The sequence below is a fragment of the Brachycentrus maculatus genome, unplaced genomic scaffold (assembly GCF_059751285.1).
Source record: "Brachycentrus maculatus isolate JH-2025_06_01 unplaced genomic scaffold, ASM5975128v1 h1tg000046l, whole genome shotgun sequence".
In the NCBI taxonomy this organism is placed as follows: Eukaryota; Metazoa; Arthropoda; class Insecta; order Trichoptera; family Brachycentridae; genus Brachycentrus; species Brachycentrus maculatus.
This window is the reverse complement of record NW_028280800.1, coordinates 1,075,687-1,102,652: the sequence shown is the minus strand read 5'-3', so window position 1 is coordinate 1,102,652 and position 26,966 is coordinate 1,075,687. Positions and strand designations below refer to the sequence as shown.

The 26,966-nt window shown below is 33.6% G+C and overlaps 2 protein-coding genes across 5 annotated transcripts in view; both read left to right on the top strand.

Moving 5' to 3' along the window:
• Pdzd8 (PDZ domain containing 8) overlaps nt 1-7,668 on the top strand; it is a 39,693-nt gene extending 32,025 nt beyond the window's left edge. For all 3 annotated transcript variants that reach the window (XM_088277578.1, XM_088277576.1, XM_088277575.1), the window contains one exon: nt 863-7,668. In XM_088277578.1, the coding sequence (XP_088133704.1) occupies nt 863-1,075 (213 nt within the window). In that variant the 3' untranslated portion in view covers nt 1,076-7,668. The remainder of the gene's footprint in view (nt 1-862) is intronic.
• A 513-nt stretch (nt 7,669-8,181) lies between these two features.
• Nucleotides 8,182-26,599, top strand: LOC148312288 (folylpolyglutamate synthase, mitochondrial-like). Of its 2 annotated transcripts, XM_088277573.1 has the most exons (10): nt 8,182-8,225; nt 9,417-10,040; nt 14,586-14,666; nt 15,008-15,115; nt 16,471-16,650; nt 19,239-19,375; nt 20,086-20,266; nt 21,123-21,607; nt 23,201-23,340; nt 24,945-26,599. In XM_088277573.1, the coding sequence occupies exons 2-10, from the start codon at nt 9,918-9,920 to the stop codon at nt 25,214-25,216; spliced, it is 1,707 nt and encodes a 568-aa protein (XP_088133699.1). In that variant the 5' UTR covers nt 8,182-8,225; nt 9,417-9,917; the 3' UTR covers nt 25,217-26,599. The 2 variants fall into 2 exon arrangements, with proteins under 2 accessions (XP_088133699.1, XP_088133698.1); XM_088277572.1 differs by lacking the exon at nt 8,182-8,225 and having other exon boundaries at nt 9,399-10,040.
• The last annotated feature ends 367 nt before the right edge of the window (nt 26,600-26,966 follow it).

The following is a 26,966-nucleotide window of genomic DNA, read 5'->3' as shown; positions in this document are numbered from 1 at the left end:
TATGGTTTACAAAATACATATCACCGGTGCACGCAGAAGTTTTTAGGACAAGGAAAGGTTAAGAAGGCGGAGAGAATAGAACCACACACTAATCTGTCTTTGCATAAAATCTTCTCCTTATCCAAATTCGTGCATCTCCTCATACATACCCGCCGATTATTCTCCTGTAATTATTCTCCTATGACTCCTGACCTGACCAGTTACCAGTATTTGAAATACTTGATCATGGCAAATTATCCCCAGTCATTGCACACTCACCTCATTAGTTTGTTTTATAGTTTTTTCTTCACTCATTCGATTTACTTGCCAAAACCATCTCAACACCCCTTTCTTAATTTTATGGATAGTGCCCATCTCAGCCGTGCATTATTTCCTTATATCATCATTCGAACATCTATCATACATCGGTTTACCCCAAAATTGTCTGAGAGATCTTATTTTCAAAATTTTTTGTTTTAATAATGAAATTTCTTCTTCTTCCAACCCTTATTTGCACCCCAATGGTGCATAGGGCACTGCATCATATAAATGCAGTGTTATCTTGATCGTTAACAAGAAGGAAAGGTGATCAGCCCTCCACCTCAGGTACCAGTCCAGGGTAACATTGAAAAAATATTACAGTGAAAAAATCACTTTTGACCCGCCCCCTGGGAATCGAACCCGGGACCTCCAGAACCGTAGCCCAGCGTGCTGACCATTACACTATGGAGGCGGACAAAATAATGAATATAAGAATCAAATCATTTGTAATGGATTTGATTATTTGAATAGAAAGGAAAAGACTTCCACGAAAAACAACCAACTAAAATTACCATTTTTAAAACCTAACAATGAAATACGACCATTTTTTTTAATATTTCAGACAACCGATGTCCGCTTGGCACTAGATGAAGAGAGCGCCAGGCTTTCCGAAATACAGTCATCCCTCTCCAACAAGACCTTGTCCAAGTCAGAGAGGGCGAGACAGCTGCAGTGTCTCACCGAGTGTGAGGAGCGAACACAAGCCCTGACCGCCCTACTCCTGCACTGCTGTTCGGCCCTGCAAAGTGTAAACAGAGACTCTGTCTCTGAATAGTGAAATTATGTGTTATATTCCCTTTAATTTTGCTAATAGCTATTCAATGATCATGTTTTTCCGGATCATTCAGAGTGTTGATTCAGCCAGGGGATGAATGGTCCCCTACGAAATGAAAAGTGCAACTAACCAGGGTAGTCTGTAATACCGATCCAGAACCTACTTTGATCTATGCTTGCAAGTATCTCACAAAGAATGCCATTTTAACTGGAACAATTTTTTTTTTACTAATTTCTATTTCTCTCGGATGTACTTAATCAAAAGCCTAACTAGTATTTTAGTAAATTCCAAAATATTTTGTTAAAATACCTGTGATAAGCTTTTTGGGTAGACAAATTGATTTAAAAGCATATTGTAGATATATATTTCATTGAAAAGATATCTGCAAATAATTTAATTGTATTTTCTTCTTTATACATAAAATATTGTAAATATTGTGGTAAGTACCTAATTATACGGATGAATTTAAATAAAATTCCATTTTTTTATGATCGATATTTACAACACTCCTTTGTTTTTACAACAAATTATTTGATTATTGTTCAATTTAGTGTAAAATGCCTGCTATTCGGTTGGATAAATATGCGAATGAAAATGACATGTCATATGGACATATTTTTGATTCCCTTTTATTTTGGTTAGTAAATTATTATTCCATGTCTGATGATCTAAAATTTAATCCTTCTTTTATTTATGGTACCCGAAATCATAGACAAAAGGGTGGACCACTAATTTTATTTACCAATTTATTCATTTGTGTGTAACAGGTATAATATTAAATTGTGATTTAAGTTATGAAATTTTTATGTGTTTGATATATTCTTGTATTATTTTATTGTTACTTTATATTTTATTACCAGTAGATATTTATATGGTGATGCTGCGTGCCGCTATTTTTTTAGCAAAAATTTACATATCTTAGTACGTCATAATTATCCCAAGAAATGCTTATTACAATATCAACATGTATTGCCTAGTAAAATGTGTGTGAAGTAGGATGTGCAAACATATTAATTTTAAATAATTAAATCGCAAGTCCAAAAATTAAACACGTTTGTGACACTGAAAAGGCTAACGATTAAATGATTATGTCCTTTACCGCGTGTTTGTCTCATTTTTAATGGATGTGAATAAATGAATGCTTTTTGCTTTTGCAAAGCATCAGACAACTATTAGATTATAAGTTTTAATGAAATTACTAAAGAACCACATCAGTGGACGAAATAATTAGTAGAAAATGGTGCCTTATATCCATGTCTTATGACAAGGAAAGCGCACCACAAAAGTGTGCAAATATTTTAATTGCTGACTGACAATGCATGTAAAGAAATCATATAATTTAAAAGACCCCTAAGAATGATTAGTAAATTGTCAATGTTTCCGTGAATAATGTTCATTGATCCAACAAATTGATTGTTACAGAGACAATTGAATAGTCTAACATTTGCGATCACCCATTGATGGAAAATAATGCAAATGTTGGCAGTTTTGACACAGCATACTGATTATTTCACTGTGTGTTTGACTATCTTTATCTGTGGTGTACCTCATATGTTGTCTATGATGGTATTATTAATTATTGTCTATGGTGTTTAAATTAAAACAGTCAACACACAGAAAAACATTGACAATCTGTTATTGATTACAATTGTTCGTGTGTGTCCAGACCTATAGAAAATATAGCATTACTGGCTATTAGAAGGAAAAAATCCAACAAAAAAAAATTGTGTATCTCTCTCCGTTTATGGCTGCATAACTGAAGTATTCTGAGTTTTCAATTATTATATTTATTTAGTTAAGCATAAATTTGTATTATATTTGGTTTCTGCTGTATAATAGTATAAATGTACCGTAAATGTCATTTCTATGGACTTTTAAAGCTCTAGTTTGGTAAATTAATCGAGTAGTCCACTTGCAAACCACGTTAGGTTAAAAAATTAAGTTTATTAGCCAATGGCGGCAATCGGTAGAAGAGTAAACCTTTTACCAATTTGAGCTCTTTTGAGAGGTTTTAGAATGTGAACTGTCGATCGGCATAGCGAGTTTTGCAAGAGTATTAATTTTTCTATTTTTATTTTATTCCTAACTTAATGAGTTTTGGCAGATTACGTTTATAATTTTTTAATTTTCTGGCTAAAAAAACAAATTTTTTAAGAAAATGTGGTTTGCAAGTGGACTAGTCAATTCTTTACTGTATATATTTTTTAAATAAATATGAAATCCAATGTAAATTTGAACGTTACAATTAGTGTTATATTATTATACATTAAAAATTGTAGCACTTTCTACTGTTAATACATTTAAACTAATGCACCTTGTGTATATAATGCACAAATGTTACCTTGTCAATTATGGCAACTTGCCAAAGCCAAAATCTTTATGTCGTGTGAATATTATCATTTATCTGTAAGAGAACATGATTTATACTCTTTTAATTCAGATATAATTTAATGGTTGTTTTATATAATTTGAGGGCGTTGGTACCAATGTCGTATTTTATTCAATTAGCATTTTACCCTTATACCTAACCTTTAAAAAAAGATTATTAAAATCCATAGAAACAGTCATAATATAGAAGGAAAATCATCAATAGTCATCGCAATTCTTCTGCATTGTGATACTCTATGGATTTTATCATGCATAATTTTGTTAGGTATTTGATCGAAATCTAAATTTTGGTATCCACTTACCTCAATTATGTTGTTGAACATTTTGAATTGAATTGTGTTTGCAACTATGAAAATGCGCATGCTGCTGTAAAATCACCGTCAGCAGATCAAAGTATAGTGTAAACCATGCGTGAATATATCCACTAATCATCATCCAACCCTTATCAACACCCAATGGTGCATGGGGCTCAGCATCATATAAATGCAGTGTTATCTTGATCAGTAACTCATGAAGGAAAGGTGATCAGCCCTCCACTTTAGGTACCAGTCCAGGGTAATATTGAATAAATATTAGAGTGAAAAAATCACCTATATTTATTTGACCCTCCCCCCTGGGAATCGAACCCGGGACCTCCAGAACGGTAGCCAAGCATGCTGACCATTACGCTACGGAGGCGGATATGTAGCTTTGGGGCTCAAAAATAACCGTATAAAGCAAAACACCTATATTTTAATTCATACAAATGAGGTTTTCTATATTTCTAGTTGTGGTATAAATGACTAGTAAAGTATTTTTTATATGCGTCCTAGACATATGGATATTGTGGCATTTTTACCATAGCTCTCGTGTTTTACTGTAAATACTTTCTTTACATTAGGGAATTTTTATAATTTTTACTCTCATTATTAAAAATCATGAATCAAAATACGTAATCTTCAATAATGACGCATTTTAAAAATAATCCTTGAATTAAGACAGCAAGATCTGTATTGAAATCTCGTTTTTGAATATTAAGATATAGTTTTATATTTAATTTTCACATTATATTAATTAGTCAGTAAATTAAAATAAAACCGTAACGGTTATCTGTGGTATACGAAATTGTTTTGAAAACTAAACCTTATCATGGCTTATTCAAACCTTTTTATAGAAACATCATTCTGCCACAGGATAAAAAAATCACTAACACCACAAACTAGTTTAGATCGCTTACATGTAAACTATATTTTTATTCATTTTTAGGTTTTTATATTCTACCATTATGGAAGAATCCTTCTTACTCTTATCCGTACCCAATGGTGCACAGGGCACTGCATCGTATAGACGCAGTGTAATCTTCATCGTTACTTACACGATGGCAAGGTGATCACTCCTGCGCTTCAAAAACCAGTCCAGGTCAGAAAAAGTGTAAAATCACTAATACACTAAGACCTCACTTTGCGCCGTAGATATGTTCCAAAATATTGCGACGCAAATTAAAACAACGCAAAGTGAATTGCTATTTTCCATTGGTAATCATATAAACATCAAAGATAGGTTACCGTATTTTATTCAGTCCTTGAATGTTAAAAAGAGAAGAATATTTACATAACAAAACAAAAGTGAAACGACGCAAAGCGAAGTCTGAGTGTATTTAGTTTTTGGGAAGAATGGATAAAAACAAATGTCCAAGTAAAATTAAAATGGAAAAGGCTATTTACTTGTTTTATTCTCATATATGTAGTTTCACTGATAAATGTCCGTAAAATAAATTTACAAATAAAAAACATTTAATATGAAAAAATATAATTTAAATGTTTTACTGGATTTCTTTGAGATGTCTAGTATCAATATTGACCAAATTATAATGTAGTCAGAATTTGAATAAATAGTTTAAATGATGAATTATTATTACCACTTTGGCCATTTAAAATTATGGAAATGTGGAATGTAACGCATGATAATAATAAAAACGTAAATAAAATGTATCATTACAAATAGTTCAAAGCATTTTACAATAAATTAATCTGTTTGAACTGAAATCTTAGGGTAGTCTTTTAACACACTATGGACGGGAAAGGTATTTTTACCCGTTTGGACGATTGACGCTTAAGGACGGGAAGGGTATTTTTGCTTTCAGCGCCGGCCTCATATCAAAGCTAGAATAAAAGGAATTATATATTTAATGTTTTTATATGAATATTATGTACCAATAGCTTTGTTGAGGCCTTAACTGTACATAATTATCAAATCCCATCGCCAGCGGTCTGTAAGCCTAAAAACCACCCGTCTGAAGTGTGTTAATATGATGACTAGTTTACTTTGAAATTAATAAGTACTTACAGGTTTAATGATTACCTATAATTAAAATGTAACTTATTTTTAAAATCACTTTAAATATTTTATTATAACTTAATTATAATGTCTACCAGTTTCGAAGCTAACCGCTTCTTTATCAAGTTAGCTTCGAAACCGGTAGACATTATAATTAAGTATTATTTTTTGACATCTCATCAAAGATGAAGTAGAATATGGAAGTCTGGGCATTTACGGGACTTCCATATTCTTCTTCACATTTGATGAGATGTCAAAAAATAACATGAAAATAACTCCTGTAATTAGAGATAATCCAGATTTTATGAACAAGTATTTGGACACACTCAAAATGTTGTAAATTATTATTACGTTTTAGTAAAATATTTATAGTGATTTTAAAACAAAGTTACATTTTAATTATAAAATGGAAAATCACGAAGTTAATGCTTCAAATATAAATTATAATTAATACTAACCGTCATAAGTTTGGAGAGAAATCTCTGACCTTGTATTTTCTTTGTTAATCTCTGGCTGGAAAAACCAGGAATGATTAGTATTTTCCAGTTCTTGATTAGTAATTTCCAATCCTCGAGTAGTTGTCCTCACTTATTCAACTAACCACCATACCAATTCTTTGATAATAAATGTCTAAGAAGGTCCAATGTGTTTTACAACTGTCCACTACTCTACATTTCCTCACTGACTTAAAAAAAAAATTGATACTTATATTGTATTGCGTATTTCAAAAGTATTATTGATTAGTTAAATTTTATTTACAATTTTGAAGTTTTACCTGTTAAGCACTGTGATTTTTTATATATTTTATTTTGTTATGTTTTAATTAAGTTATTGATCCAAAATATATATTTTTTTGTTTATATTTTATATAATACCATATCTTTATCGGAGTAAATTTAATATGGTGTCATAATACTACGAAATAAATTTACAGTTATTTGTACCTACCCAAAAAAATATAAATAATTATTGATAATTCCATAAAATAATATAAATTGTTAATCATCAACTGGTCAAATATAAAGTTTATAATTTATTATAATATTCCAGGCGTCTCCTGATAGGTGAAAATAATTTGCAAAGAGTTGTCTCCTATGGTCAGACAGAGAAAGCTATTCACTTCACAACGTCCTCAACAGATGGTAGATCCATCTGTAAACTCCAACTGAGATATGAATATGATTATTACAATACTGCATATATACAACTTTGGAAAATTACAGCAAAATGGATGTTCTATGGCAGGATACTCAACATTACACAGTGTATAAAATGATCACTTAATCAAGCCAATGTTAGGTTGTAAGCTCCGTGAATGCCCAGACTCCCTTTGTATATAACAATGTTTTGTCTCTTTTGAAACACCAATATATCTTAATATATGGCCCGCAAAGGTTTAAGTATTTGAGTGCAATCAAATTTAAAAATTGTTAATAGTTTATGTTTGGAGGTCATTCTTTTGCTTCAAACACGTTTGTGTATTGCTTATTTGTAGTACTTTAAATTCATGTTTTTATTTTTCACAAAGCACTGCCCTTTTCAATTTCATTTTGTACAAAATATGATTATATAAATGCTTATACATTATGATATAATTGTAATCACACTTGCCTAAAACATAGTACATCTTGTGTTTTAATTGTGTAATTCATAATTTTGTAGTAATTTGACTGATATTAAATATCTGTAATATGCAACACTATTTATTCTGTTCATTGTATAATCTCCTAGGCACAAATGGTCGCTTTTTATTTACTGTGATTTTTATATTTTGTATGTTTAGTGTTAATAGATTCACTAGAAAAAGTGTGATTGCACTTGATAATTTTATTAGATACTCAGAGGTTATTAAAATTTTATACTTTGATGTGTTTAAATAAATATTCATTGATATATTTCTGTCATTTTATTTTCCGTGGTAAATATTCCTCAGAAGTGAATACACTCAGACTAATATGTGGAGACCATGTAGGATTGATGTTTAAATGGTGAAATAAAGAAATAAAAAATTAAATACAAATAGTTTAGGTATTTGGAACCATTAAATAAGAAAATAATTGTAAATCAAATTTTAGAAGGGAATGCAGTTGGAAGTAATAACTTAGGAAAACAGCAAAATCAAATACATACTCGAGGTGGACAGGCTTAATACATGAAACCGAAATCTGTTCTTAGGCATAGACATTTTTTGTCGTGATTTCGTAATTCGAATTTTTTGCAAACCACAGGTGTTCGTAATCTCATATTTCGCTGCAAATGGAGAGAAATAGTAGTAAATTTATATATTTTTATTTATATCTCTTACAACCTACCCCGGTTATTTTAATCATTTTATTTTTCGTTAATTTTTATATCTTGCAACATTTACCAGCTGAGCTTTTCTAATCAATAAAAACCCGCGTAGAGCTGTCAACTTTGCCCGCAACGTGCTCCCAAACTGCATCCAGCTCAGGGGGGGTCGACTCGTAAACGTCAGATTGTTCAAAAAACGACCAGAAAATGACGAGACACACTAATCACTAACAAAAACACCAAAACGGGAATGAAAAATACGAGATACCAACAAGTTGTTCAAATATTTCAAATAAATATAGACAGACTATGGTTATAGACAATTATCGATAGAAAAATAGAAATCCGTCTATGAAGAACTTCATAATATTGAGTATTATGCCAAAGTTAAAGTTAAATTTTGCCAATGAAAGTGTAGTTTTTCTTACTTAACACAACGCTCCCTTGAACTTCTGCAGCACCCCCCAAATGCAAAAAATTTAAAAACGCCTAGCCAGACTTCCAAAACGCCCACAAAGGAGCACTGGCACCCCCGTTAAGAAACATAACTTCAGAAAGTGGTGGGCACTCCTTCCACCCTTTTAAAATATTGTAATTTATTATTAGATTAAAACCAATATTTTTAGCTTTTCCACTTTTTTATTTGACCAGCGACCGGGTTCCGTCGTTACCGACATCATCAGACTGGTGATGTCGGTAACGACGGAACCCGGTCGCTGGTCAAATAAAAAAGTGGAAAAGCTAAAAATATTGGTTTTAATCCAATAATAAATTAAAAATGCAATTCCATCACGAAGTGCCAGTGGATAATATAAATCTATTAAAATATTGTATTTTCTAGAATTTTAAATATAATATAGTAATTTGAAAATTCTATCGTTTTTGTTTTTGTTGAAAAGCCTTATATTTATACATAGTTTGAGATAATAATTTCAAAAAAGTTACCCTTACCATTTACCATTGTAAGGCTGAGTTGAGTAACCATTATTAATCGCCTGAACTCTTTTTATAAATGTCGCGTTTTAGCCGTGACCTTTCTATTTTTGTTTACACTGAAATAAATAAATTTAGATAGTGAAATATCTTCTTTGCAATATTAATATTATAATTTTGAAAATATGTTATACAACAAATTTCAATATAAATACCATTTAACCTGAAAAATGAATGATAAATATTTCGGCGGGTGGATTTGACATTCAGCCGCGGCGAAGTCACGCCCAGCCGGGACCTTAGTACTTCTAGCCGTTTACGTCATTTCCGGCCGCTGGCGAATATCACTTCCAGCCATAAAAAATCGAGGTAGTTGGCGGTCTTTATATAAAATAGTTAGTCTGTGATCCAGCTGTCAACCACCCTTTGCAACCACCTGTCAACCCGGTCAACTACGAATTGCAAAGAATTACGAGTTGCTGTATTATAATTAGTGACTTCATTGAATATAAATAAATATATGAAATAAAACCGAACGTATCAAAATTATTAAATCGATATACATCAACTATCAATTGAACAAATCACCCGGAGGCCGGCCGATACGAAAATTAATTACTATGATATACCGTCAGACCGGTTTTATTTATTACTTATAATCATACATTTAGATCACACAACGTGCCATTAGTTATTGGCTTTGTTGTATCTGGCGGAAATGCTGCCAAGAATTTCATATGGATTGAAAAATTGAAAAAAATATATCGTTGGTGTGACCCCAAGGCCAAATAAAATACAATTTGATAAGAGTTTCTTCCGCGATAACGCGCTAACATGCGTTTCAATAATATTTTCCCGCATTATCGTCCGCGAAAGACTTCTTTTGATTGAACATACTGCATGTTATCGATCGATGATTGGTCAAGTGTTAAATTATTCTCGGAGGTTTAAGACGGATCTTCGGAATTCTCTTGCAACCACGAAAAGTGTAAAAACTACTTCAAATATGAATTTCAATCGCAATTTGAATTACGATGTGAGTAGCATGTGTGTTCACTTATTTATTTATTCTAAAGAAAATTGAATTAACATTGGATGAAAAATGTATATCCTAGTTAAAATCACTCGTAAACGAGTGGAAGCTTAATAAAAAAATTATTAACCAAGTTTTCTGTGATTCTGTCTTGATTGAAACTTATGAAAACTATAATAAAATAACAAATAGTTTTATTTTATATACTATTTCACACTATTTACTATAGAATAATAAATAGTTTCAATAAATTTATGTTTTGTACTGACATGTCTTAATGGAACTAACTGCATGTAATTTTTTTACACATGAATTTTATTTGACCATCAACCGGGTTTCGTCGTAACCGACATCATCAGACCAGTCTGATGATGTTACAATGAAACCCGGTTGCTGGTCAAATAAAATTCATGTGGAAAAAATTACATAGTTGTTATTTTAATATGTAAAATGCAGTTCCACTAAGAAATGTCAGTACAAAACTTAAATTTATTAAAACTATTTATTATTACACTTGATTTCATATTTTATTTTGAATTCTTTATAGATACTCTGATATAGCATACACATGATTTATTTAATGTGGTGTTATGGTGCAGAGTGGATGGTAAAGAGAGTTATATTACCATACCATATAGTTTAAAATGCTTTTAATATACAAAATACATTATTTTTGTTAAGTATATTTTAAAGCTCAATACTGGTTTTTTATTTATTAGATACTGAAATAGCCCCAACTCCATTTTTATTACTTATAATTTTCTATTATACTGATAATTTTTAGTGGAAACAATATTCCATCACATGTGTTTTTTAAAGTTTACTATTGAGTATTATTTAAGTCCGCCTCCGTAGTCTAATGGTCAGCACGCTCGGCTACCATTCTGGAGGTCCCGGGTTCGATTTCGACCTCCCAGGGGGGTCAAATAAATATAAGTGATTTTTTTCACTAATATTTATTCCATATTACCCTTGACTGGTACCTGAAGCGGAGGGCTGATCACCTTTCCTTTGTGTGTTAAAGGATCAAGATAACACTGTGTTTGTATTATGCAGTGCCCTATGCACCATTGGGGTGCAGATAAGGTTTTGAATGAATTATTTAAGTCTGCATTGATTTACCTAATTATTTTATTATCTTAAATTATGTCCGCAAAATAGTTTGTTTTGTTAATGTCCCATGAAAGAAGTGGCTTGTTACTGAAACACTTTGGATACCTCAAAGTTTTGTTGTATTCCGATATATGTTACAATATAATTTAAAATAAATCATCAAAATAGTAATGTAACCTGTTTCTTCTATGTTTATTATTAATATAATAATAAATAAATCCCTTACCGCACCCCAATGGTGCATAGGGCACTGCTTCATATAAACGCAGTGTTATCTCGATCGATTACACATGAAGGAAAGGTGATCAGCCCTCCACTTCAGGTACCAGTCCAGTGTAATATTGAATAAATAATAGAGTGAAAAAATCACTTATATTTATTAAACCCCCCTGGGAATCGAACCCGGGACCTCCAGAACGGTAGCCGAGCATGCTAACCATTACACTACGGAGGCGGACAATGTTTAATGTTTATTATTATTATTATAATTATTTTTTAAAAAGAGGAATATTTTTGTTTTTATTATTTACACAAATATTTCAATTTCATACTATTTCTGTAAGCCTAAGCGGCTCATTATTAGAAATAGGTATCAAATTGTGGTAGAGTGGGTTCGAACCGAGAAACTCTGACTTAAGAGTCCGCGACACTAGCCACGGGACTGCAACCCAACACAATTTCTTCATTACCTAATGTCCAAGTGACTTCGAAATCTAGCTACGGCTTATGCAACACTGCTTATCATATGAAGCCTACTTCAACATGATTAAAATTTCTTAATGTAAACATTGAGAAAGTCGGACATTACAATTATTGTACTCCCGGAGAGGTTAAAAAAAACTAACTTACTAAATAACAATCACGCCGCTTCACCGCAGGGGTAGGCAGTGAGAATAGAATGCCACACCACTCTGTCTTTGCAAACATTCTTCGCCTCTTCCATGTTCATGCATCTGCTCATACATACCCGCCGATTATTACGACTCCTAACCAGACCACTTTCAAGTATTTGGCATATCTGATCGTGCCATGTTTTTCTCGGTCTTCCTCTACTCCTTTTACCAAATACATTCGCCTCATAAATTTGTTTTACGTTCTTTCCTCACTCATTCGTTCTACATGTCCAAACCATCTCAACACACATTTCTTAATTTTATCGATAAAGCTTATTTGAGCTTTGGATTCCTTCCTTATTTCCCTATTCGAACATCTATCATACATCGTTTTGTCACACATCCTCCTAAGAGATCGCCATTCAACTGCATTCAGTCTACTTTCATTCTTCTTTTGCCAACTCTATGTTTCACTTCCATATATTAGAGGTTAAATAATTCTTAAATCATATTTTTTAATGAAATTCTTTTTTTAAATCATACTTTTTTAAATGAAATTCCTTTATGCATTATTATCTCATACGTATCGATTACTTGGGGACACAACTTTACATTATCTCACCAATAAGGTCCGGCCTTGATCTTTAGACTTGAAGACGTTGAATATATCAACAAATATCGCAAAATCAGTAAAATATTGTTATTTTGAACATTCATAATACAGACCTGAATGATGGAAGTTAATGTTAAGACCTGAATGTTAATACAGACCTGAATGATGGAAGTTTAACTTCTGAAACATGTAGTCCAGTGCTCTGCAACCTTTTCTCACCTACGACCCACTAAAATTATTCCTAGTATTCCGCGGCACACCAAAAGTACCTACATACATAGACCATAGAAAAATGATTTAATTGTAGTAATTATTACCCTCCGTAGTGTAATGGTCAGCACGCTCAGCTACCGTTATGGAGGTCCCGGGCTCGATTTCCAGGGGGGGGTTCAAAAAATATATATGATTTTTTCAGTCTAATATTTATTCAATGCTACGCGAAGCGGAGGGGTAATCACCTTTCGTTCATTTGTTAACCATCAAGATAACACTGCGTTAATGTGATGCAGTGCCCTATGCACCATTGGGGTTCGGAAAAGGGTTGAGAGTGAGAGAATTATTACATCTTACATTTTGAAAAACAGACAATATTATGAAAAATAATTTTTCATCGTGTATTAAATACATGATGAAAAATTGTAAAATGTCATATACATTGAATTTGATCGCGGCACACCTGTGTCTGGCTCACGGCACACCCGTGTGCCAAGGCACACCGGTTGCGGAGCGCTGATGTAGTCTATAATAAAACTCAAGTGGTAAAAAACGAAGTGTTTTCTTTAATCATTGTAACTTGTCTTACCACAAAGTTTCATAATACAGAATATGTTTATTTTATTACTCAATAGAATGGCATGCGCATCTTCATGCATATTACGATTTTGGAAAACATTTTAAGATATCCTACACATAAAAAAATCTAATTTTTATTTGAAGTACTAACTTTGTGATTTTCTATTTTATAATTAAAATGTTACTTTGTTGTTAAATCACTATAAATATATTATTTTTTGACATCTCATCAAAGATGAAGAAGAATATGGAAGTCTGGGCATTTACGGGGCTGACGACCGTCATAGGCTGGTTTAAGTGATCACTTTACACACGTGTAACATTCACCAATTCTACCCATTATTGACAACCACACTACTCAAATTCTTGGAAGTTCTATATATATGAACCAGTTTAGAAACCTTGTTCTTGAATCACTCGAACTTCACTAAAGACATCTATTGGTGAGATGTAAAGAAGATCTTTATTAAGCAGAAACTCTTATATTAGTATGTGAGGTCCAAATCCTGGATTTCAATCACACACATGAGAAACGCCAGAAAATACCATTTTCATTTTTATTACTTAAGCTTATAATTTGACCAGACAATTTATTTACAACATTTTGAGTGTGTCCAAATACTTGTTCACAAAATCTGGATTGTCTCCAATTACAGAATATGAAAATAACTCCTGTAATTGGAGACAATCCAGATTTTGTGAACAAGTATCTGGACACACTCAAAATGTTGCACTATAATTATTTTATTATAACTTTATCGTGTCTACCGGTTTCGAAGTAACCGCTTCTTTATCAAGACTGATTAATACTAAAACACTATCTACTAAACAAAATTCAAAATATTTTGACGGTTAGGGAAAGGAGCTTGGGTAGCTTGGTTTGATCTACCCAAGCTCCTTTCGCAAGTTACATTTTAACTATAAAAAAATCTGTATTTTGTAAAATAAAATTGATATCTTCAATATTTTTTCATGATACTTTGTGACAAATTTTATAAACATTATAAAATAAATAAATAAACTTTGTTAGCCACTTTTATTTTTGGTACCTTTTTTCGAACTGTTTCCGATGACCACCTTGTCATAGTTTGGTTAACTTTTTTTCTTTTCCAACTCTGGTAATTCATCACATGATTTCACATCGATTCAATAATTTTTATTTGTTTTTGTTACAGTAACGATTCTTTGTTTTTTCAGCAATCAATTTCCATCCTAAACTCACTGCAGTCCAATGCAGCAAGCATCCGAGATAGCCAAGAAAAAATTAAGAGACATGAAGTAAGTAGGCGTTACATATACACACAAAAAAGAGAGAAAAAAATTCAAAAACAAAAACTATTTTACAATTTTAATAGAATTACTTCTTGATCATTTACCCTTTCCTTTATTTTGCCTTTGTTCCATATTTTATTTTGACATCTTACCTCCGTCGGCAACAGATTAAAAATGTTTGGAACGATATATTGAAGTGTTCGACTCCCATATTTACTGTTAATTCTTGAGACTATCAAACCTTCGTTGTGGGTAAATTGTGTTAAAATATCTTTGAATTTTTTTGTTGTTTTTAAATCGCAAAATATGTGAAAACGTACTCTTGTTAATTTAAAATGTGTCCCTAGGATTGTACGAACATCAAAGTAATGCACAAGTATTTGAAGAGAGTTGGCATTCACAACGAGGACTTGAAGAAGTTATCTGTCATCCACGTTGCTGGAACTAAAGGAAAGGTAAATTGTGTTGCCATTAAAAAAAATAATTTAATTTATGTTTTACTTGGTAAATACCACTATTTCTTAAAATCTATTGTGACATGTCGCTCACTCCTTTCAACAACGTCATATCAAAAATCGTAAATTTTCAGTTGTGCATGTTTTCAAAATGCCTAGAAAATGTTCTATATCCCTGCAAAAGCGGCATATTTTTAACTTAATATTTTCCCGCCACAGGGCATAAAGTGTAATTTTTGCATTTTGAAGAAAAGGTATTGTTTAATTATTTTTTTAAAGATACTTAATATTTTTCAAATGGAGAAAAAACATTCAGGTTTTACCTAAAAAGGTCTGTTGCACAGTAAAAAGTTCAATAAGTTTTTTGATATTTATTTTTAATACATTTTATTATGTTTTTAAAATTTAAAAACCTGAAAAAAAAGTTGTTGAAAGGAGTGAGCGATGTGTTTCCATGCATTCTGCATCATTTTCAAACACCGTATGTGAAGCTGATTCTAAATTGTAGAGTTGGGTCCGTGGGACTAAGTAAAACTTAAATTAAAAATGGATAGATTTTACCACAAAGTGACTGCCGAATCAATCAATGAAATGATAATTGTTCTCTGAAGTTATATGTATGAGGCAAGATAGATCGCTACACTCTCAATGTAATGTAATGGTCAGCACCCTCCCGGGAGGTCCCGGGTTCGATTCCCGGAGGGGTCAAATAAATGTAAGTAATTTTTTCACTCTAATATTTATTCAATGATCTGGACTGGTACCTGAAGCGGAGGGCTGATCATCTTTCTTTCATGTGTTAACAATCAAGATAACACCGCGTTTATATGATGCAGTGCCCTATATACCACCATGGGTATGCACACGAAGGCGGCTATGTTGTTGTCACCAATGTGTCACGAATTGAAAATTGAACCCTTATCCGCACCCCAATGGTGCATAGGGCACTGCATCATATAAACGCAGTGTTATCTTGATCGTTAACACACGAAGGAAAGGTGATCAGCCCTCCGCTTCAGGTACCAGTCCAGGGTAATATTGAATAAATATGACAGTGAAAAAATCACTAATATTTATTTTACCCCCCTGGGAATCGAACCCGGGACCTCCAGAACGGTAGCCGAGCGTGCTGACCATTACACTACGGAGGCGGACATAAAAGTGATAAAATCACTTACACGGACGAGAGTGATAAAATCACTTATATTTATTAGACCCACCTCTGGGAATCGGAATGGGAATGTGTCGCGAACCTACCCAAACTCCTTGCAATCTTTGTTTCATGTGTGTTGCAATAAACTAATTACAACAAACAAATCTGCATACATTTTGTGAACAGATTGTGAAAATTTTAGGGGAGCACTACTGCCATATGCGAGTCTATTCTCCGGCAGCACGACTACAAGACCGGCCTCTACACTTCTCCGCATCTCGTGTCCGTCACCGAGAGGATCCGCATTGACGGCAGACCCATCAGCAGGGAAAAATTTGCCGCAAACTTCACCAACCTATACAACAGACTGTTCCAAGGACAGGTAAGTTATTAATTCCTCACTTCCTTGATGACAGTCCTTTGCTGGTTAGTCCCAATATTTGCATACGGTGGTATCATTTCTTTACAGTCCACTTATTATTATATATTTTTTTATACTTAAGTTAGCTTATATTTCATTTTATTTTTTGACATCTCATCAAAGATGAAGAAGAATATGGAAGTCTAGGCATTTACGGGGCTTACGACCGTCATAGGCTGGTTTAAGTGATCACTTTACACACGTGTAACATTCACCAATTCTACCCATTATTGACAAACACACTACTCAAATTCTTGGAAGTTTTATATATATGAACCAATTTAGAAATCTTGTTCATGAATCACTAGAACTTCACTAGAGACATCTATTGGTGAGATGTAAAGAAGCTTTTTATTAAGCATAAACTCTTATATTAGTATGTGATATATATTTCATTTAGTATAAAAACTAATATTTACACTTAATTATACATCAGATGCATGTACATCATCTTAATAATAATAATAATAATAAAACCCTCATCCGCACCCCAATGGTGCATAGGGCACTGCTTCATATGAACACAGTGTTATCTTGATCGTTTACACACGAAGGAAAGGTGATCAGCCCTCCGCTTCAGGTACCATTCATTCAATTCAAACCCTTATCCGCACCCTATGGTGCATAGGGCACTGCATCATATTAACACAGTGTTATCTTGATCGTTAACACACGAAGGAAAGGTGGTCAGCCCTCCGCTTCAGGTACCAGTCCAGGGTAATATTGAATAAATATTACAGTGAAAAAATCACTTATATTTATTTGACCCCCCCTGGGAATCGAACCCGGGACCTCCAGAACGGTAGCGGTAACTCCAGAGCGTGCTGACCATTACACTACGGAGGCGGACAAAATCATCTTATAATAAACATAACATTTCTTTTTAAATTCATTCAAAATCTTATCATTCTTCATGCATCTCATCACACATTTTTAAACCTTTTTACACAATGCAACTTTGGTATTGGTTTTTTTAATTATTTTTTTTAACAATAGCAGTTTTATTCTATCTTCATTTCTAGACAAAACTACCTTATTGAAAAAAAATATTCAGGCATTATATTATTAAGAAAATTATATGCTAAATCAAGCATATTACACACAAGTCTTTTATATTGGTATCTCTTGCATTTTTCTATTTTACTTTATCTAATTTTGTCTGCCTCCATAGTGTAATGGTCAGCACGCTCGGCTACCGTTCTGGAGGTCCCGGGTTCGATTCCCAGGGGGGTCGAATAAATATAAGTGATTTTTCCACTGTAATATTTATTGAATATTACCCTGGACTGGTACCTAAAGCGGAGGGCTGATCACCTTTCCTTCGTGTGTAAACGATCAAGATAACACTGTGTTCACATGAAGCAGTGCCCTATGCACCATTGGGGTGCGGATAAGGGTTTTATTATATTATTATTAATTTTCTTAAGCACTATTATTTTGGCTTCATTTTAAAGTTTTTCTAATTTACTTCATTTCCGTCATTGTTGTGCCAAAAATGATAAAGGAATGTGACTACATCGTAAAATACTATACATTCCATGGACCGATATAGCCAGCAACGTGAATTGCTCCAAAGAATGAAAGTAGGAAGACAGTTGCCGACTGATATTAAAGTCCGGAAGGTGTCCTATCTGGGGCATGTGCTGAGAGGAGACAAGTACGAACTATTGCACCTAATCATAAAAGGCAAAATAGCGATGTGGGCAGAAGACAAATCTCCTGGCTCCGGAATATACGAGATTGTATGGGGATCAGAACTGTTAAGGCGCTGTTTAGAGCTGCCCAAGACTGGGACAGTTACTATCAAGTAATAATCGACATCATAGGGACCTGGGCGCACAAAAAAGAAATAAAAAGGAATTTAGATGTACAGAATATGGAGAATTTAATGTGAATTACATACTTTGTTATAGTGACTAAGTTTCCTAAGTAAAGAAATTATCTCAGCTCTGTTGATTTAGTTGAGTAAACATTCTTTCAAAGTTTGCGGCAAATATTGATCTCAATTCGCATCGTGAATACCGGTTTCATTTGGTTTCTAAGTCAACGGCAAACAAGCGTGAATGGAAAAATGTTATATAACAGAAAAGGTGGTATCAAAGATTTGACAAGATTGATAATTTAATGTTATCATTTTCATCCGGCACATATTTACAATTCCAAATTTACATGAATGTATCCTTACTGGGTTTTTCAAATTTTACAATATTTATTTACTAAGTTATTTATCTATTAAGAGACACGGCCGATTCATACAATCTTTTTAAAATCTACCCACCCACATTATCCAATTATGAATAGCTCTTTTAATAACTTTATGGATAATGTATTTATATAATATATATTGTAAAATGAAAATATTATTTTTTTACCTTTAAAGGTACACATGCTCATTACAGCACAAAAGCATGCTATTATTGAGCAATTGCTACTTAGTAGCATGTGTGTGCATTCTTTCCTAGAAATAAGCATGCTCGCAAATCATCCAGATTGCGAGTTACCCTTTAACTCTTGATGAATAATAACCCATTAATCTTTTTTATTTTTAGGAAGAAAATGGAGACATTCCGACATATTTCACATTCCTGACAATAATGGCATTTGAAGTATTCTTACAAGAAAAGGTGGACGTGGCTATCATAGAAGTCGGTATTGGCGGAGAACATGATGTCACCAATGTGGTGTGGTAAATATTTTCATTACAATGTTTCTCATGAGTTTTCCATGATCAATCAAGTCTGGGAATGCGGTAAGACAGCTTTCAATACCCTGGACTGGTACCCTAAGCGGAGGGCTGATCACCTTTCCTTCGTGTGATTAATATAAGACTTCGTTTATATGATGCAGAGCCCTGTGCACCATCGGGTGTGGATAAGGGTTTTTAATAAAGTTTTACTATTCACCTGTCGATGAAAGGAACTGCAGTTTTCGAAACTAGTTGTGTGTAATGAAATAAAACTCAATAAGTAATATTATACAAGTGTTGATTTTTTTTAATATAATCAACATATCATTCCACAAAGTCAATGCCAAATCAATAAATAATATTCTGCTTCTTCTTCTGCTTTTTCTAGACCCTAAGGATCTGTATGTGCCTCCGCTTGTAGCTCTTGGGATGTTGACTCCCAGCTGTCTTTCCACCTTATTGGAGGTCTGCCTCCTACAGGGATTCCTTGAAGGGCGATACGTGGAAGTCTGTCATCTGACATTCTGTTTACATGATCATTCCAGTATCGCCTTCTTTGTCGTCCCCACCTCACGATACCCTCCTTATACATGATCTGGATGTCGGTATTTCTTACTCAGTCTTTATCTTAGAGGTTCGAAGTCGAGATTTTGTTCTAGAAGTATCTGCTCTAGCCTCAATAAATAATATGTATTATTACTGTTGTACAGCAATGTAGTTGCGGCCGGCATCACCTCTCTGGGGCTGGAGCACACGGCCATACTGGGGGACACCATAGAGGAGATTGCCACCCAGAAAGGTGGGATCATGAAGCCGGGCTGCAAAGCCTTCACCGTCACGCAGAAACCCAGCGCAATGGCCATCCTGGAAGATATTGCCATGAAGAGAGATGTAATCACTTTTTATATTATTTTTTGACATCTCATCAAAAATGAAGAAGAATATGGCAGTCTGGGTTTAAGTGATCAGTTTACACACATGTAATATTCACCAATTCTATCCATTATTGACAACCACACTACTCAAATTCTTACTGTAATTGAAGATAATTCAGATTTTGTGAAAAAGTATTTGGGCACATTCAAAATGTTCTTAATCACTTTTTTTTTACAAAAATGTTAATCATGTTAGAATTTCACAATATAATATAATTATTCGAGGTACTAAGTACAAAAATATTATATGACATGGTTTCCCAAACCATGAGTCGCGAGTGAATATTGAGTAGGCCCTTGCTACTGTAAATTTTAAAAAATATTAAAAAATTTAAAAAAGTGATAAATTTTATATTTCATTCAACTACATATTTATGCCCTCTTTTCTCTAAGTCAGTGAAGAGGGGGTCCCAAGATTGGAAATTTTTGTTTTATTGCATATATTAATACAAAAAAAGATACCACAAAGGCATGGCCTGTATTTATAATATGTAAAGGGTATTGGAATTGATATAAAAAATACTTATAGTTTGAAGTTTTTTTTTAAAGATGAATATTTGTATTTTTGTTATTTACAAAAATACTCCAATTTCATACTATTTCTGTGAGCCTAAGCTGATCATTATTTAAAGTAGGTATCGAATTGTGGTAGAGTGGGTTCGAACCCAGAAACTCTGACTCAAGAGTCCGCGACACTAACCACGGGACCACAACCTCACACAAAGTGGTAATATAAAATATAAAACACTACAAACTTACATTAAAATATGATAAGCTACTATTTTTTATATTTTTTATATTTCCTTTTTTAGTGCACACTCAAAGTGGTGCCAGAGCTAGACGAATACAAGTGGGAATCTCACGCGAGGCCTTCCATCTTATCGAGGATACCCGCCTTCAGGTTGAACGCGTCCCTGGCCATACAGCTCTGCCACGCGTGGATGGAACACAGCACGCTCCACGCTCCCAAGGAGCCCCGACCAGAGAAGGCGTTCCGGGCGGAAGAGCCTTACATATTCAGAGAACTCCTAGGCCTGCGGATCCGTATGCCCCTGAGACATAGGGAAAGGAAATATTTCATGAGAGAAAAGAGGGAGAAGTTCTTCTCGGATGCTGAGGAGAACAGGGATGGCTGCGCTGTGGACGTGGAGCTGGAGACGTGCAAGGGGATTGATAGTTGCGTCCTGCCCGGCAGGTGTCAGACTCTGAGCAAGGCGGTGGTGGACTATCACTTGGACGGCGCCCACACTCTGGATTCGATGAGAGTGTGCGCTGACTGGTTCGCCAATCAAGCCAGGTGAGCAATATACATTGATCGATTCGGCAATCTCTTTGCGGTTGATATTATTCCATTTTATTAAAATTAAACAGTTGAATATACTATTTTAATGAGTTTTATTTTGTTTACGACTATTTTCGAAAACGACAGATGTTTTCATCTTCTGGTACAAATTAAAACAGTTTTAATTTGTACTAGAAGATGAAAACATGTGTCGTTTTCGAAACTAGTCATAAATAAAATAAAACTCATTAAACTGGTATATTCAAGTGTTTAATTTTAATAAAATAATCATGTCATTCCACAAAGTTAATGCCGAATCAATAAATAAGATATTATTCCATATTTTGTATTTTAACCTTTAGCCGCCCAGTGGTCTTTTAACCACCCTACCTAACTGACTGAGAATACTAACTGTCCATCAAACCTCCTCCCTTAGTTTTCCCCTCTACCTCCCTTTTTCCTTTATCATCTTTTGTAATTTATGTTTTTTTATATGTTAATTTGTAATTAATGTTTTTTTTTAATGTTCAAGTACTATCTACCCTCTGATTGCAAACAGCTATATATGGTATCAAACATTTTGACCAATATCACCAGTCTGTTTTTGGATGGTTGCAAGATATTGCTTTTTAGCAATGAGCCCGCCAATGTACTTATTTATTTTCTGTACATGAAGTTTAAATACATAAATGAAAAGACTTTAAAATATGTTTTTTTTTTTCAATTTAATACTCGAATATACCACTTGTTGAGTTTTATTTATATATACGACTAGTTTCGAAAACTAACAGATGTTTTCATCTTCTGGTAAAAATTAAAATTAACAAACAAAAAATATATTTAGGGGTATATATAGGTATATTTATTCAATATTACCCTGGACTGGTACCTGAAGCGGAGGGCTGATCACCTTTCCTTCATGTGTAAACGATCAAGATAACACTGCGTTTCTATGAAACAGTGCCCTATGCACCATTGGGTGCGGATAAGGGTTATATTATTATTATATATAGGTTGACAAATATAGGGAAGGGGGAGGGGTTAAAGTTAGGTTAGTCGTATATATAAATAAAACTCATGGAGTGGTATATTCAAGTGTTTAATTTAAAAAAAAATAATCAACATGTCATTCCACAAAGTTAATGCCGAATCAATAAATAATTTAAAATATATATTTTTTCGTTTAAATTAACGAAAATACAAAAATACAAACAAAAAGAAAAGAATATGAACAAAAAATGGAAACATGGAATTTTAATGGATACTTAAGCAGATTTTGTATTTGATTTGTTGATTTATTTTGTCCGCCTACGTAGTGTAATGGTCAGCACGCTCAGCTACCGTTCTAGAGGTTCCGGGTTCGATTCCCAGGGGGGGTCAAATAAATATAAGTGATTTTTTCACTGTAATATTTATTCAATATTACCCTGGACTGGTACCTGAAGCGGAGGGCTGATCACCTTTCCTTCATGCGTAAATGATCAAGATAACACTTGGTTTATATGAAGCAGTGCCCTATGCACCATTGGAGTGCGGATAAGGGTTTTATTATTATTATTATTACTTAAGCAGAAGGCGACAAGGCACTGATTGATCATTTCATTTCAGTGAATCCGAGATGAACATTCTTATCTTCAACACAACGGGAGACCGTAATGCGGAACAATTCCTTGAGCTGCTCATACCGCTGAGATTCCACATGGCACTGTTTGTTCCCAACGTTCCCTTTCTACAATTCAGGATCATTGGTGAGATTAGTATACCCAAGAAATATCACTCATTGCAAAAATGGTAGCATCGAATTTAATACGGTTTGATTGAATTCTTGAAACTTCTAGATATATTGATCAAACTCGAAACACAGTATGCGATAGTTCACTAGAGACATCTTTGATAGGATAATTAAAGCTTTTTTACTAAGCAGAGTCCTTCATTTCTTGACCTTGCGGTCCGAATTATGGATTTTATTCACATACTTGAGAAATGCTTGAAAACATTTTAAAAAATTATTTATGCATAGGCATTTTATTATAGAATCATAGAATTTGACTAGTTAATTTATTTACAACATTTTGAGTGTAAATAAATTAAGAATAAGTGTAGAATTTGTGAATGTTACGCATGTGTAAAGTGATCACTTAAACCCCCCTGTGACAGTCGTAAGCCCTGTAAATGCCTAGACTTTTTCATCTTTGTTGAAATGTCAAAAATACTGTAAAAAAATAACTCCTAATTGGAGATAATCCAGATTTCGTAGTCATACAAGAGAAAGTAACCGAGTGCATTATTTTACAAAAACGTGATCATTGACTATTATATTATATATATTACTAGCTTAATAATTGCCCTGAAAAAAATCCAAAGGATTTTAAACTTGGAAGTATAATATATTGACTAGTTAAAAATGACTAACTGCATTGGTGTTTATCTTCTTGCCAAGCAATAGTGACTTAAATGGCCCTCCTGAACATTTTACGTTTTGGTAGTTGGTCACTTGTCTCCTGTACGACTACGATTTGTAAACAAGTATGTTTTGGCCAAAATCTGTGTATTTTTCGGAATAATTTATGTATTTAAATAGTATTCATAAATGTACGCGAGAAGAACAAAGAGACGCAGTTCATCGACTTTTGTTTTGTTTATAATATTGTGAAATAAGGAAGGAATGCAAAGCTGAGATAAGCATTATCGATAAAATTAAGAAAGGTGTGTTGAGATGGTTTGGACATGTAGAACGAATGAGTGAGGAAAGAACGGTAAAACAAATTTATGAGGCGAATGTTAGCGGGAAAAGAAGCAGAGGAAGACCGAGAAAAACATGGCACGATCAGGTATGCCAAATACTTGAAAGTGGTCAGGTTAGGAGTCGTAACAATCGGCGGGTATGTATGAGGAGATGCATGAACGTAGAAGAGGCGAAGAATGTTTGCAAGGACAAAGTGGTGTGGCGCTCTATTCGGGGAAGCGGCGTGATGGTTAGTTAGTTAGTTAGTTATATTGTCCCCACCACATGTAGTTCCTTTAGAATCGTATATAAGGGGTGGCGGACAAAATTTTGTGTTCTCAGATAAAACAATATCCAAACGTGTATACGTCGCGCTCGCTCTGTTTCTATTGGTGTCGCTTTGTTCTTCTCGCCTTAATAAGTTTTGTAATTTTCGATATATATTTGTGTCCCTATGCTCTATAACTTTGTGATTTTTTTTATAAATAAACAATTGTCTTCATTTGCGCATTCCCGTCTTCCTCGTCACAAGTGTTCCAGTACCGTTAGCAGTAACAAAGTATTGAACACCCTCGAAATGTTGATACTGATAATTATTTGCTAACCGTAATGTTAACATATTTGTAGATCAAGTGTCCATGCACAGTGATGACCCGGTAACCCGATGCCGGCAGAACCTGGCCTCGTGGATCCGCCTGCAGCGCGGGGGCATCGGTGACAAGCAGATGGCGAGGTCCTTCGCTTCCGTCAGCTGCGCCGTGGAGTACATCAACATGTGCTGCAGAAACAACAGGAGGAGGACCTCGGTGCTCATCACGGGGTCCCTGCACCTTGTCGGCGCGGCGCTCGTGGTCCTAGATCCGGAATGCACCTCATTCGTAAGCGGTAATCAGTCCTAGACGGGAGACAATCCAATATTCTTCTTATTCCTGTCCCCGAGTGGAAATGCGATGACTGACCATTCTCCGTAAATGTCTTTGCACTGTTCTGTGTCTGTCTGCTGTGCTGGTCGGGGTTGTGGGCGTCTGTGTACCGGCCAACGTCGAGTCGTAATCGGATCTAGCTGACTAATTGAACTAAATTCTAATCCCTTTCACTGCCTACACCGGGGTACTTCTAGAAAATTTGGTGATGGACTTACAATCTTGTATTTATTGTTTGGCATAATCATGTATGTAAAATACTTGAAAGCGGTCAAAATAATCAGCAGGTATGTATGAGGAGATGCATAAATGTGGAAGAGGCAAAGAATGTTTGCAAAGACAGTAGTGCGGCATTCTATTCTCTCTGCCTACTCCTACGGAAAGGAAATGGGGTGATGGTTAGTTAGTTGTATTTTTTAATCAAATCCAGAATGTTACTTAGCGTTATACATACATTGAATTATTATATATGTATTATGCGGAATGGTGAATGTTATACAGTGTGTAGAGTGATCAATTAAACTGGCCAAATAAACCCTGTGAATGCCCTGACTGACATTCCCATCTCAATAGACAGTTATTTATGTTGAGACAAATCTTAAATAAAACTGTTCATAGAACATAGAAATATCAACCAACTATGTACATACCAAGGTTTTTACTTAGTTCCTAAATAATTATTATAATAGCTGCCATAGAATTTAGGAATATATATAGAACATGTTCTCTCCGATTCTGCGGCTTCACATGTTAGCCAATGCTTTTGAAAGTATAGATTTATTTAATATATTGTTATCTACCTTGATGTCTGTACTTTCTCAGCATTTCTTCTCCATGTTATAATGGATAAATTTAAATGTGTTTCACTCTCTCTCGCTGCTCGCTGATATTGTGTGAAGGAGATGTGTATTTACCAGTGCTTACTATTTGTTATTTTATTATGTTTAAGACTTTTTGTTTCTCTATTAGTGTATTTTAATATTAGATACTGTATATATGTATTTTGTTAAAGTCATTAGCCGTTCAATAAATAAATTTTGTTTAGTACTACTAATATCATTAATGTTTTGTACCTTTCAATTCAAATACCTACATGTTTTTTATTATTATCATAATCACTTATTAAAAGAGTCACTACACGCCCCTGGCAAGCACATTTTTATTTTTAAAAATAAGGATCATTTATATTTTGTGTTTAGAATTAAGAAAATATATTGAGTTTTATCTTCCAAGATGTAAAATAGGAATATATTCTATAAATAAAATTAGTTTGATCTGTAAAAATAATGTGTAAAGTAATCTGAAACAAAAATAATGTAAACTTTATGGTTAATTTAATAAACACAAGCTAAGCATAAATATATTGGTTTTTCGTTTTATTTTTGTATTTACAAGTTATCTAAGCCTAGGGAATAGTTGATCAAAATACAATTACCTCAAAAAAAACATACTGAAATTAACACATTCATGCAATATATATTTGCTTTCAGAAAATTAAGTATTTCTAAAAAATAATAATATAATACACACACATCACGATCTTTTCTCTTTAATTACGTGAACAAATTCTGTAACTTATTACTATTTAATATTCTGCTTAAATTATACTGAAAAGTAAAAAAAAATACTTTATTTTCTGTGATTTACAAAAAGTAATACAGTTTTACTTTTCACCTGTAGATGACAACATCTGTTAGTTTTTTAAACTATTCGTGTGTAATGAAAT

Excerpts from the sequence above, each read along its gene's own strand:
- LOC148312288 (XM_088277573.1), top strand. The coding sequence starts at position 9,918 with ATGATTGGTCAAGTGTTAAATTATTCTCGGAGGTTTAAGACGGATCTT. Across the intron at positions 10,041-14,585 it reads ATCGCAATTTGAATTACGAT|CAATCAATTTCCATCCTAAA; the intron begins GTGAGTAGCATG and ends TTGTTTTTTCAG. Across the intron at positions 23,341-24,944 it reads TCTACAATTCAGGATCATTG|ATCAAGTGTCCATGCACAGT; the intron begins GTGAGATTAGTA and ends ACATATTTGTAG.